This window comes from Eurytemora carolleeae, unplaced genomic scaffold (assembly GCF_000591075.1).
Source record: "Eurytemora carolleeae unplaced genomic scaffold, Eaff_2.0 scaffold124, whole genome shotgun sequence".
In the NCBI taxonomy this organism is placed as follows: domain Eukaryota; kingdom Metazoa; phylum Arthropoda; class Copepoda; order Calanoida; family Temoridae; genus Eurytemora; species Eurytemora carolleeae.
The window spans coordinates 370,603-382,807 of NW_019396953.1; the positions used below are offsets into that span (position 1 = coordinate 370,603).

General features: G+C 33.6%; 3 protein-coding genes across 3 annotated transcripts in view; 2 read left to right on the forward strand and 1 right to left on the reverse strand.

The window, feature by feature from the left end:
• Positions 1-2,371, forward strand: part of LOC111710456 (RNA-binding protein Nova-1-like) — an 8,917-nt gene extending 6,546 nt beyond the window's left edge. The window contains exons 12-13 of the mRNA XM_023484552.1: positions 435-869; positions 1,282-2,371. Of these exons, the coding sequence (XP_023340320.1) occupies positions 435-535 (101 nt within the window). The 3' untranslated portion in view covers positions 536-869; positions 1,282-2,371. The remainder of the gene's footprint in view (positions 1-434; positions 870-1,281) is intronic.
• Positions 881-2,283, reverse strand: LOC111710474 (uncharacterized protein PF11_0207-like). The gene is made up of 3 exons (XM_023484575.1): positions 2,237-2,283; positions 1,162-1,303; positions 881-1,114 (listed from the first exon to the last, which is right to left on the reverse strand). Exons 1-3 carry the CDS (start codon positions 2,281-2,283, stop codon positions 881-883), a joined length of 423 nt encoding a protein of 140 aa, XP_023340343.1.
• LOC111710455 (centrosomal protein of 152 kDa-like) lies at positions 2,323-12,095 on the forward strand. Its single transcript, XM_023484550.1, has 18 exons — positions 2,323-2,444; positions 2,574-2,672; positions 2,761-2,835; positions 3,194-3,253; positions 3,641-3,990; positions 4,537-4,744; positions 4,979-5,103; positions 5,684-5,788; positions 6,135-6,199; positions 7,426-7,507; positions 7,585-7,681; positions 7,964-8,048; positions 8,667-8,739; positions 9,110-9,329; positions 9,877-9,995; positions 10,260-10,626; positions 10,729-10,949; positions 11,881-12,095. Exons 1-18 carry the CDS (start codon positions 2,340-2,342, stop codon positions 12,092-12,094), a joined length of 2,670 nt encoding a protein of 889 aa, XP_023340318.1. The 5' UTR covers positions 2,323-2,339; the 3' UTR covers position 12,095.
• The last annotated feature ends 110 nt before the right edge of the window (positions 12,096-12,205 follow it).

The window sequence follows — 12,205 nt, forward strand, 5'->3', positions numbered from 1 at the left end:
GGGGGGGGGGGGGGGGGGGGTTTTAAGAAGAAAGGAAAAGTCTCTTTTTTTAACATTTCCTAAAAAATAATATAATTACCGATTTTTATATTTTATAAATTAAAAATCGCAAAGTTTGTCAGATTTCATAACTTTCAGAACTAGTGTTTATATCACCAACAAATTTTTTTTAGTATTTATACTTAGTTTTGAGTACAAAGCGCCCCATATCATATTGGATTATCTCCAAGCTATAAAGCCAAAATTCACACATATTACTAAAAAAATCTAGTTCTTTTCTGCATGTAAATTTTTAAATTAGGCTTATCCAATTTTTTTAAAGATGATTCATTCTTTTTTTTTTTACTGACAAGTTCCGAAAATCAAAATTAACGTCTATAAACGATCCGACATAATGTGGGACACCCTGGATCATCGAATATTCGATATTGTAGGTCCCAAGAACTGTTTGTCCACAGCTCAATATCTGATAGAGCAGAAGGTGAAGGAGGAGGAAGCTAAAAGACAGACACATAATCAGAATATTGGATTCTAAGATGGGATTCTAAATCAGAATATGAAATTCTATATCAGAATATGGGATTCCAAATCTGAATATGGGATTCTCATGAAAACAAAACCATTTTGGCGGATTCGACTTTTTACCTCCTTTTTTTCCCAAATTGTATGGTAAACCATGTACAATGTATTATAATAATTTTGTTAAATTCTTAAAGGAGTCATGAATCACTATCATTGACTCCTTGTATAATGTATAGTCGAAATTGTTCTTAACATCTTGATTATTTTGTTCGTTGCCTAAATGTCCAGTACCGTCTTTTTCATATTTCTTAACATAATCGAACACATCATAAACACAACGTCCTTAAGTATACTTTAACTATTCCTTAAACTGATCCTTCAACTGTCCCTTCAACTGTTCCTTCAACTGTTCATTCAACTGATTCTTCAACTGTTCCTTAAACTGATCCTTAAACTGGTCCTTCAACTGTTCCTTCAACTGTTCCTTCAACTGTTCCTTCAACTGTTTCTTCAACTGTTCCTTCAACTGTTCCTTCAACTGTTCCTTCAACTGTTCCTTCAACTGATCCTTCAACTGATCCTTCAACTGTTCCTTCAACAAACTGATCCTTTAACTGTTCCTTCAACTGATCCTTCAACTGTTCCTTTAACTATTCCTTCAACTGATCCTTCAACTGTTTCTTCAACTGTTCCTTCAACTGTTCCTTCAACTGTTTCTTCAACTGTTCCTTCAACTGTTCCTTCGACTGTTCCTTCAAGGGTACCCTTGACTCCTTGATCCCTTTATATTGATGTTTTCCTGAAAATTTTATTATTTCGCTGTGAATTATTAATTTTTATTTACTTAAAGTGACATGAGCGTACATTTTTCTTAAATTAAAGATACAAGGGTTTTTGGGAGGCAAAATCACCAGAAGGCCTAGTATAAGGTTACTTTCAAATTTGCCAGTGTATGGTGGTTTGAATTTTTAAAACAAAAACACAATGTAAATAAAAATTATTCCACTGTGTTCATTTAATCCCAGTTCAATAATTCTCTACCATATAAAAATATTGTATTTCTTGTGTTTTAATTATCAATCTTATAGATTGTATTATTGTATTATTCCGGGCTAAATGGTCCGCTTAAAACCGGTTTTTAGGTTTAATTTACTACAACGACATAAAAACAACTATTTGAGAAAGCCCATTCATAAAACAAAACAAATCAACTTGGGTATTACAAATTAAAAAAGTTCCAAGTATTTAAATGAATGCTATTCTTTTTTTAAAATACAGTTTCTACAGAATTCGTAATTTTCCTTCATAATTTTTGCAGTAATTTGTATTGTTAAATTTTGCATGATGAATTATTGTAAATTATCGTAAATATTTACAGGTATTGTAAATATTCCAACGGAATCCTATTGACCTGATAAACGAAAAACGCATTTCAAATACTTTATTCCACATAGAGGAATATTCCATAGACTGAGCAGGAAACGGAATTGTTAAATGTTTTTTTTTTAATACGGGGGGCGGGCCCAAAATGTTTGACCTTCAGAAATATTTAAAATATTGTTATTGCTTGATCACTAAAATTTGGTAAATGGAAAGATGAAAAACTTGAGTGCAATTTGTGTTATAAGTAAAAAAACATCTTATACCGCCATTTTATTAGTTTTGATGATAATTGAAAATGTTTTTTAAAATAAAATTCCGAATTTCCTGTTGCCTGCTCAGTTTCCTGCGTTGGTGGCGGAAGTAACTGTTCGTGTCCATGTTAATTTAAATGTAAACTTCTCTCTCTCGTTTCATCAGATTCAATTGTTGAATTGATGCTACTTATCATTAAACTTTGTTCCAGAAAGAGAATGGATAACCCAGGGCTCAGTTTGTTTCAGAATGGGGTTTCCTTGCAGTTGGATACAGTCAATCAGCAGGTTTATTCTTTAGTTTATAAGAGGGATTAATNACCACCCCCCCCCTAAAGAAGTAAAGTCTTTTTTTGAGCAAGGTTTTGCTAGTTTCAGTTTTTTCGGTTTAAAAAACCTTTTTATTTTTATGTTCAGGAGCGGGAGGAGGAGGAGGATGATAAAGAAGAGCAAAGAAGAATAGAAGCAGAATTAGCAGAGAAGCTTGAGGGTGCTTTTGATGACCTGGATTTAGAAGTAAATATTGATAAATTTTTTAATAATTTCATAGTTTTTTATTGCTTTTTATAAAAAAATAATATTTTTCCTTGTTTATTTGCTTCAGGATGGTGATGAGAGCTCTATATACTCTCCACCCCCTCCACAACACTCATACTCAGATCTTCTCACCCCTGGACAGGTAGATCCAGCCCCTCCCCCCATACTCATACTCAGATAAGTCGTATTAATGTTGATTTGAAGTTCTGAAATCCGACGGAAAACTGGTAATTTCCGTGAAAACTCTTAAAACTGTCATTTTAAACACGAATTTGAGACCAAACAAATATATGGGCGCGCTTGCTTTGTCCTACATCTTTTAAAAATGTTTTTTTTGGCAATCTTTACGTCTCCTATACGTAGCATATGTACACTATGACTTCTATAAAGTTTATGCAATATTTGGTGAATGAAGACTTAAATATTCTAGCCAATTTGAATTATAGAGCAAAGGCGGACATTTTTAATGATCATTATTATTAATTTGCGCTGTGTTTCAGGTTCCAGCGAAATACGCAACTAGCACACCGTTCATTCAGAATAATCATAAAGAATTCCAGGTAAACTCAATCAATCAATAAACCAATCAATTAATCAATGACTATCTAGAGGATATTTCTTTATTTCATGATTTCTTATGCAAATAGGAGGGATAGGGGAACAGAGTTTAGAATCAATCATTAATAAATCATAAGTCAATCTATAAAGTTTTCATTTCTGTAATTTAAGATTCTCCCTGTTAAATATTTAAGTTGTTAATATATTTTTTTAATCCTAAAAATTCTATTAATCATCAGACTTTTAGCAAAATTGAATCATTACCCAATCTAGATTAAACCCTTATTTAAATTATTTAGAAAATCGTACATTAGGTTGCATTAATGTTTACCCCACCATATCAATCAATTGTAAAACAAAAAATAAGATAGATTGCAACTTTGCTTTAGACCCAAGATGAGAACTTATTCAGACCTTTAGCCGTTGAAGAAACAACGTTCGACGGGGGACCGGATGATTACGGCGATTATGGTGGATATCAGGCCGGACAAGGTCAGGATTATGGCTCACAGAACAGATACATCGACGGACACGATAATGATTATGTTGGACACCATTTTGCCGGGGACAATGGCGGCGCTGTACAATACAACACAGAGCAGTCGGGCCGGTACAGTAAAACTGTACAGTTTCCGGATCAGCTTAATAAATCAGACACAGAGAAGGTTCGGGAGAGAAGTGTTGGAGAGAAACCTGGAGAACAATCAGATCTAATGGTTCTTTATACCGCCAGGGGAAGGTAAAATTTAACCCTTTTCTAACTCTATCCCCCCCCCCCTAAAAAGATCATACCCTACATTTTTTCTTTTTTTTTGTAAAATGTTATGTTGCTAATTGAACTTGAGAATTGAGAATAGATAAGAATGCTTGCACGAAAATAGATTTTTGAAAGATTAAAATGTCAAAAATAAGTATAACAGCTTGATGTTAAAGTTTCTCTATTCCTTCTAATGGGNGGGTTGTGCCGCGTTTAAGAGATAGAGAATGTGTCGAATTTTCCCGGATTTTACTGATAAAGATTTAGATTCATTTAATTTATTACACCTAATATTTCCAGTTGTAGGGCAATATAATAACTTTATCGTCCTACAATAGGTCGAAAAAGTTACTAAATTACTCTACGACAGGGTGATAAATATAAAATTATTTTCACACCTCACTACGTTCGGTGTGAAAAAAAAGTTTTCTTTATGATCTCAAACAAACTAGGAAAAAAAATTCCGGTAAAAACTTGTTCGCACTCAATACCAGTTACAATAATAAAAAATAGATATTGTTTGTCTAGAGAAATTGAACGGTTGGAAGCTGAGATAAAAAAGATGAAAGCCGATCATACATCACAGATTCGACAGCTTAGCCAGCGTACAGCCACAACAGCTATGGACAAGCAACAGATGGAGCAGCTGTTAGGTGACAGCAGAAGAGAAAACCAATTGTTACGGGATGAGTTGTATACACTAAGAGAAACTACAGAAAAGTTGAAGGAGGAGAAGGTAAGAGGAGAAATTATAATTTTATGTGAATTAATATTTGGCACTGAACTCGCATGTATCATCACTGATTCAAAACATTTACGTTCTTTTGAGACGGTGCTTTTTTCAACTTGAAACTGTTATTTCTGACTAAGAGTACCAATAGGTACATTATTTGTTTTTAGATGCTTATTTCTGATGGGGACTTGGGCTTGATTTCAACAGAATGAGTTATGACTGGTTTATATTTGATAGGATGGTCTGGAGCGAGAACATGAAGGGGATAGAGAAGCAGTTACACAACTACAGAAACAGCTTCAGCTTCTTCAAACCTCAGATACTGTGCTCAAAGCTAGACAACAACATGATGCTGTGGTCAGGTAGATATAGTTAAAGGATCAGGTAGATATAGTTAAAGATATAGTAAGATATAGTTAAAGGGTCAGGTAGATATAGTTTAAGATATAGTAAGATAAAGTTAAAGGGTCTGTGGTCAGGTAGATATAGTTAAAGGGTCAGTTGAGAAAATTTCACGTGACTCTTAAAAGCGTTGTCTAGTGAGATATGAATTATATATTCATGTTTATAATCTTTAAAAATAATTATTTTCAGTCAGTTCTGGCTTTCGTTATTGAATGTTCGAATTTATCAGAATTAAACACTTTTAAAGCAAGAAAAGAACGACGTTGTGAATCCGCCATGCACCAGCACCCGCCTCCAAAATGGAGGGTCACTTGAATATAATATTCGCTTTTACCCAAAACAATTAAATCAAAGTTTTTAAAAAATATATTTATAATATATGTTGTGAAGGACTTTTTAAAAGGCCTGAGGTGCTTTTTAAGGTAGTGTTGACTTCCTTTAATCTTGATTTCGGTGAATTTTTATTCGAGTTATGTAGTCACAAGAAATACATGGAAAACAATGAAATGAAATTAAAAAAATAAATGGCTGTTTTAGATCAATGAAGGAGAGGCATGAGAACGAGGTTCAGAAGCTAAGAGTAGAATTAGACACGGTCAAGTCATCAGCTAGAGAAAAGGACAGGGAATATAACATTCTCAGGTAGAAAATAGTTCAGGGATAAATATTTTTTCACCAGCCACCGCCCCCCTCCCCAATCAAAAAAAAATTTCCTTTAAGCATGTGATTTTAAAAGGTTTTTATGGCTGAACTGTGTAAAGTTTATTCATTTTTTTGTCAGGTTCATCAAGATGATGTTCAATTTTTTTTTTCTCAAAATCTTTGAAAATCATTTTTCTCCCCAACTAAAGTGAAATAAATGCTCTTGGAAAGATTTTCCTCACTTAGATTAATTCTGAATTATTGAAAAGATCTTTTTTAGTTTTCATTTTTCTTCCTAAAAATAAAATTCTACCGAATTTGTTATTCTTATTTGTTAAAATTTCAGAGATAAATTTGTTGAGTTGAGAGACGACCATGATTATTCACTAAAAGAGAAAACCAGACAAATAGGTAATATAAGATCCTTGTACTTTTTATACAAATTACAATTAGAGTTTTTGTTTTCTTTTCGTCCCCCTTTTTTTTAATTTGAAGTCAAAACTTTAGTGTTGTGAATATTTGGATCAAGGCATTGGTTTCCATCTATAAATTAATCTAATTCCTAGATAAGACATCCCGTGATGTTCATTTCCTTTAGGGATAACTTGAATTGAGGGATCAAGCATTGGTCTCCATATATAAATTAATCTAATTCCTAGATACGACATCCCATGATGTTCATTTCCTTCAGGGATAACTTGAATTGAGGTATCAAGCATTGGTCCTCAGATTTATAAGTGCCCACATTGAAAAACAAGATCAAGCGTTCAAGATTAACTATAAATACACGGAAAAGATCTCTTCCTTAAAGTTTGTTTTCAGATTACCTTGGGAGGGTTGAATGAATCAATAAATCATTTTGATGTAACTTGAGCTAGGAAATATATTCTCTAAATTGGGACTGCTTCAACCGAATTTAAAATATATTTTAAAAATATTAAAATTAAGAATAATTTGAAGAAAAAAATAGATTTGAAATTTTGTTGCAATTTTTTCGTTCCTCTTGTGATAGAATAGAAACTTCTCAATTGCATTGCAGCAAAATTTACTCCAGTTTAAATTGCTTTTAATTTACAAACAGTGCTAAAAAAGTGAAAAGATTGTTAGACAAAGTCACAAAAGACATCAGATATAATGGGTACTGTTGTGAACCGGGCATGACTCTCTTTAAATAGATAGTCATTTAAAAGATTTTCGTGAGAAAAAAATCCTCTAAAAATTGTTGTCCAATGTTCATAATGTATTACTTTCCCCCTTAAGATTCTAAAACTTTTTGTGAGGCTTATTTTTTTCAGATACATATTTTAAATATTAAAATCTACATTTTCATATTCTCAAGCCAGTGTTATTATTATTGCGATTTTAAATGAAAAGATAAAAATATTTTACTTTGTACATTTAAGAGTTAAAGAAGTTTAATTTTGCAATAAATCTGTTCTGAACAGTCCACCTGTTCAAGTCTCTTTCCTAAGACAAAGCAGACCGTTTTCTCAATGCATAAACTACGGTGGTGAGGAGCTCTAAATACTGGGTTGCTGTATATCCTGGGTACCCAATGTTTATCCTGGGTGCCCGCTGAATATCCTGGATACCTCGGCTAAAAACAACGATATGTTTTTATTTTTATTTTTTTACAGAGGAATTAAGCGACAAGTTAGCAGCCTCTAAAGCAAGGGTATCCGAGCTTAGTCAGTTGGACCAGTCGTCCAAAATCCACAGGTATGTCCAAATATCAATCAATCAATCTATGATTCTTCGTTGACTTCTTTTTAATTATAAAAAAATGTGAATGTTAGACTTGAGTCTGATCTGGAGCAAATGAGGCAGACGAATATTCAGTTAGAGCAGCAGATAAGCAGACTACACGCAGAAATTTCCAGTCTTAAACTTGAGGTAATTTTTACCTTTTAAATTGTATAGTTCCAGTTTAGCAAGAATTTATTTACTACTTGAAATATGACACTGTGACAAAATAAGACGCATTAATGATGATTGATGAAGCACTAAACATGAGGATTATTATATACAATACATTGCAGCTTATAAAAAGAGATGAATTACAAAATATTTTCCAAGTTTTCTAAGAACATTTTATAAATTCTTTTAAAATAAAGCTTATCTAAATTGCTTTTTCTTTTCATAGTTTAGTTTTGAGTTAGAAAATTTTTATTACAGGTTGCGGGGTACGAAGCTATTAATCCTGAAGAAGCATCAGATTCAATCCTTTCTCTGGGCCTTAGTACTTCTTCTAAACCAGATGGTAAACCTATAGAGAGTCATCAGAGACCATGTTTAATTGATAGCGAGCAATAGTTGAACTACTTGAACTAAATGAACTACTTCTCAACTTCGTCAACAAAGATTAACTATATCGATATTCATTAATTGTTTAGATAATCCGCTATTGATTCCTACTTGAATGAACACATTATTTGAGATCATTTCCTATGGATCACCCCTAACCTAAAGTGTTATGGTTATTTGAATTTATACATTTGAAGATCACAAGTTTCAAAATCACGGTGCTTCAATACTAGTCAGTACCTTGTTTTAATATGATCGTTTATAGCATACAAAGACTAACTTAAAATACTTTCAGGGGTGTACATTTTATCTAAAAATCATTTCGCCCCCCCCCCCCTCTCAAAATCATGCTTTCCCTCAGAAGTCTTTGTTATATTCGCAGAATTTGAGAAAATAAATTGTTTTTAGGGGAAAATAAAAGCATTTTTGATTAAATTGTATTAAAAGGAATGAAAAAAGTTGCCTTATTTTTATTTTTTCCCAAGATCAGCTATAATACTTTTACCGTTTCTCCGAACAAAATTTTGGTATTATTTCTATTTATTGATATGTTTAGGTTATTATTATTGTTCAGGTGGGCTGAGGTTAAAGGAGGAGCTTCATAGATCTCTGACTGGGAATAAATCTAAACGAGAAGAGATATCTAGGTGACGTATTGGGACGGGGGGGTTAAGGGTACTTCTTAAATCAATATAGTTGAAAGTAAATTTATCATGGAGTGGGTTAAACCACTAGTTGCAAGTGATGTATTGTTTAACATGTTAATTATTTCTTAAACTTTCTAGGGGGTAAATAATATATTAATAACAATAAAATCTGTTATTTCCCCAGTTTTGTTATGAAGACCCCTAAAAAATACCCCTGGATAAAACTCTGGCGGTTTGGTAGAGTTGGAATTAGAACAGTTCAAATATTAGATTCACACGGATCATAAAAGATTAAATCCCAATTTTCGCATTGGCTGGTTTATATTGATTTACAAGGGCAACAAATATTTACTTTCTTTTCTCTTTCAAGGTTAGAGAAGTTGTTGTCGGAACGGGAAACTGAAGTGTTGAAACTGAACACGGAGTTGAGAGAGGTGGTGGGGAAACTCAAGGTTAGTGAGGAACTAGTCTCCGCCAGTATTAACCAGGAGGAGGAGCTTGGACGGTTGAGGAAGGAGGTGGAGGAACTGAAACCAAGGAACCTGAATCTACAAAACAACTTGACAGAGCTAGAAAAGCAAAATATCGAGGTAGGAAGTTGCTAGGAAGATACACCAAGAACTTCCAAATCTTTGTTTACATAAAAATTGTACTCTAGTAAACAAATAAGTTTACATAAACATTGTACTGCAGTGTCTGAGAGAATCGTAAACAAACTCATTGCTGCTCAGTGCTCATGGTGATTTTTTTGTTTACAAAGATATTGGTATTTCCTTGGTTTATATAGATTTCAAATCCTTGCTTCATACTTTTTATGATTAAAAGATTAGAAATCTTTAACTCTAACATTTAATTTGTTTAAAGATTGCTGTAATTTTGTCAGGTTTTTTTGTTATAGTCAAGAAGTGGAAAAGGAAACTTTAATATGTAAAGTCAGTGTTATGTAACTTCCTTTTCAATTACTGATAAAAAAGCGCTATAAAAAAGAACAATAAATTAGACGCTTAGTTCAAAATCGTTCTAAAGCTGTGTGAAATTGACTTTTTTTTCTGTAGAATTTACATTTTTCAGGTTTAGATTTGTTAAAAAATATATTTCTAACCTACAAAAATCTATATCAAATGTATTTACGTTAAGGTTAAGAAATGTATGACTGCTATGTTGGAGAATAACAACGAGGACAAGATGGAGGCCATCGACAGCCTCCGGGAGGAATATGAAGAACATTGTCGTAATGCCGTCGAACAAACTAAAAGGTTAGTTTAATTTTATTATAACGGAATAGCAGGAAAAGAATTTAGATATAGGGATAGTAAAACACGTTGTGATTTGCGTTGTCGTCTATTAAAAACATTTTTCTGAATCAGCCAACACTAATCAAACTTTATTACGCGTCCAGAGTATTAAGGGTTAATGTCCTTTACTCGTTATATCGATGATTTTTGGTATTTGACATGATAGTATTCTGGTAGATGAATATTTCTGATCAATTTTAATCCATTCTGATGGTTTTTTTTTAGTTTGATGGAAGGTGAAGTTCGACGCCTGAAGATTGAGTTAGATGTTTACAGTAAAACTGTTCTTGAACTCAGGAAGAAGCTGGATCTGAAAACTAATATGGCGGAAGTAAAATCCAGCAATTTTTCTACAGCTGACGAGAAAACCATTAAAACCCTGGAAGAAAAGCTTTCCTCCGCTCTAGACGAAAATAAAGAATTGTCCGTCAAAGTTGAGAAACTTACTGAACAAATATACAAACTCGAAACAATAGAAAAGGAAGGAAGGGTAAACGTTTCTCTTGATCAAGATAAACTGGACGCGGCGGTAAATGTCAGACTGGAGAAAATTCAACAAGAGCTCAAAGAACAACTTAATTTACAACATCGGGTAAAATCTATTTTTAAGTGCAAAAACCCACCTTTTTCAATTTTCTCGGAGGGGGTTGAGAATTGTTTTTCATTTGATTTTATTTTAAATTTTTCTGTTCAGGCGGAGATTGAGGAAGCGGTGGATAAAGCTCGTTTAAACTGGTTGAAACAGCTTCCAGAGATGCAGAAGAAAGGCGCAGCTGTTCGGGAGAGTGTTGGTCAGCTGGAACTGCTTAACAGCAAGCTGTCAGCTGTTACCAGGGAGAAGGAACAGCTTGAAATAAAACTGATCGCTGAAGTCCATCGAAGGCAGGAGAATCAGACTGAAATTGATTCAATCAGGTAAACAATAAACGTACAGTGAGTACCAAAACTTTGTAGAATAGGAAGACGACATTAAAGCAATACTTAAGCAATATTTGATGTTGTTACAAAGCAAAAGGCCATATTAGTAACTTAATTTAAACAGACGACCCCAGGCGTGGTTGGTCACGTATCGATAGGGGAAGTACTGATGGGTGTGGCTTCCTAGGGGACCAGAATATCCCCAGAAGTTTTGTTTAATAATAATAATAATAATAATAATATCAAATCTCCTAGTAAGTGAAATTTGTCTGTCGAAACTGAACATTTGCTGTGTCTCATAGTCGTATCCATTATATTATTTAAAGGCATAATTTGAGTCTATAAGACGTCATTCTACTCCAGAGTTGTTTGGTTCTCACTGTAGTTCCATTCTACTCCAGAGTTTTCTGGTTCTCACTGTAGTTCCATTCTACTCCAAAGTTTTCTGGTTCTCACTGTAGTTCCATTTATTCATAGATTTATACCCTGCATCAAAAATGTCTAGGCTGAAATTTGAATAAGCGCAAGAATTAGCATTTGCAAAAATATTCTTTGTTAAAGGGCTACAAAAGTAATTTAAAGAATTGTAGAGGGGCTTTATCTGAGTAACAATGAGGAACATATCGCCGTTTTTCTCACCTAAAAATGTAAAATTGTAAAATTTTCCTTCAATGCCTCTGAAGCATAATTTCCAGAAGTTTCAATTATGATAAAATCGCTACGGGATCTCTATTTTCAGCTAGAAAAATTGGGATATCTCATTATTTTATGATCAAACAAAGGTCTCAAGAGTACCATTGTGAATCCAACATGTCACTTTTTAAATATAGACTCACTTAAAATTACGTCCCAAGTCCCTTTAAGTTGCATATATGCAGGAACAAAAATGGGGTTATGTGCAGATTTTTCTCAATATTTGATTATCTAGAACTGAGTTACTTGCTGCTCAAACTGCAGCTCGGTCCGAGGATATCTTGAGAGAAGAGGTTGAGGGGTTGAAGAGGAAGATGAGAGGGGAGGAGGATAGGTTGAGGGATGAGCTAAGGAGCTCCCTCGCTAAACAACAGGAACAGTGGCAAGGGATACTCAGGAACTGTAGGCAGGAAACAGAGGAACAGAGGAAGATGTTTAATCAGAGGTAGGAACCTGGTTGGTTGGTTGGTTGGTTGGTTGGTTGGTTGGTTGGTTGGTTGGTTGGTTGGTTGGTTGGTTGGTTGGTTGGTTGGTTGATGAATGTAGCCTAAAGTTCGCCC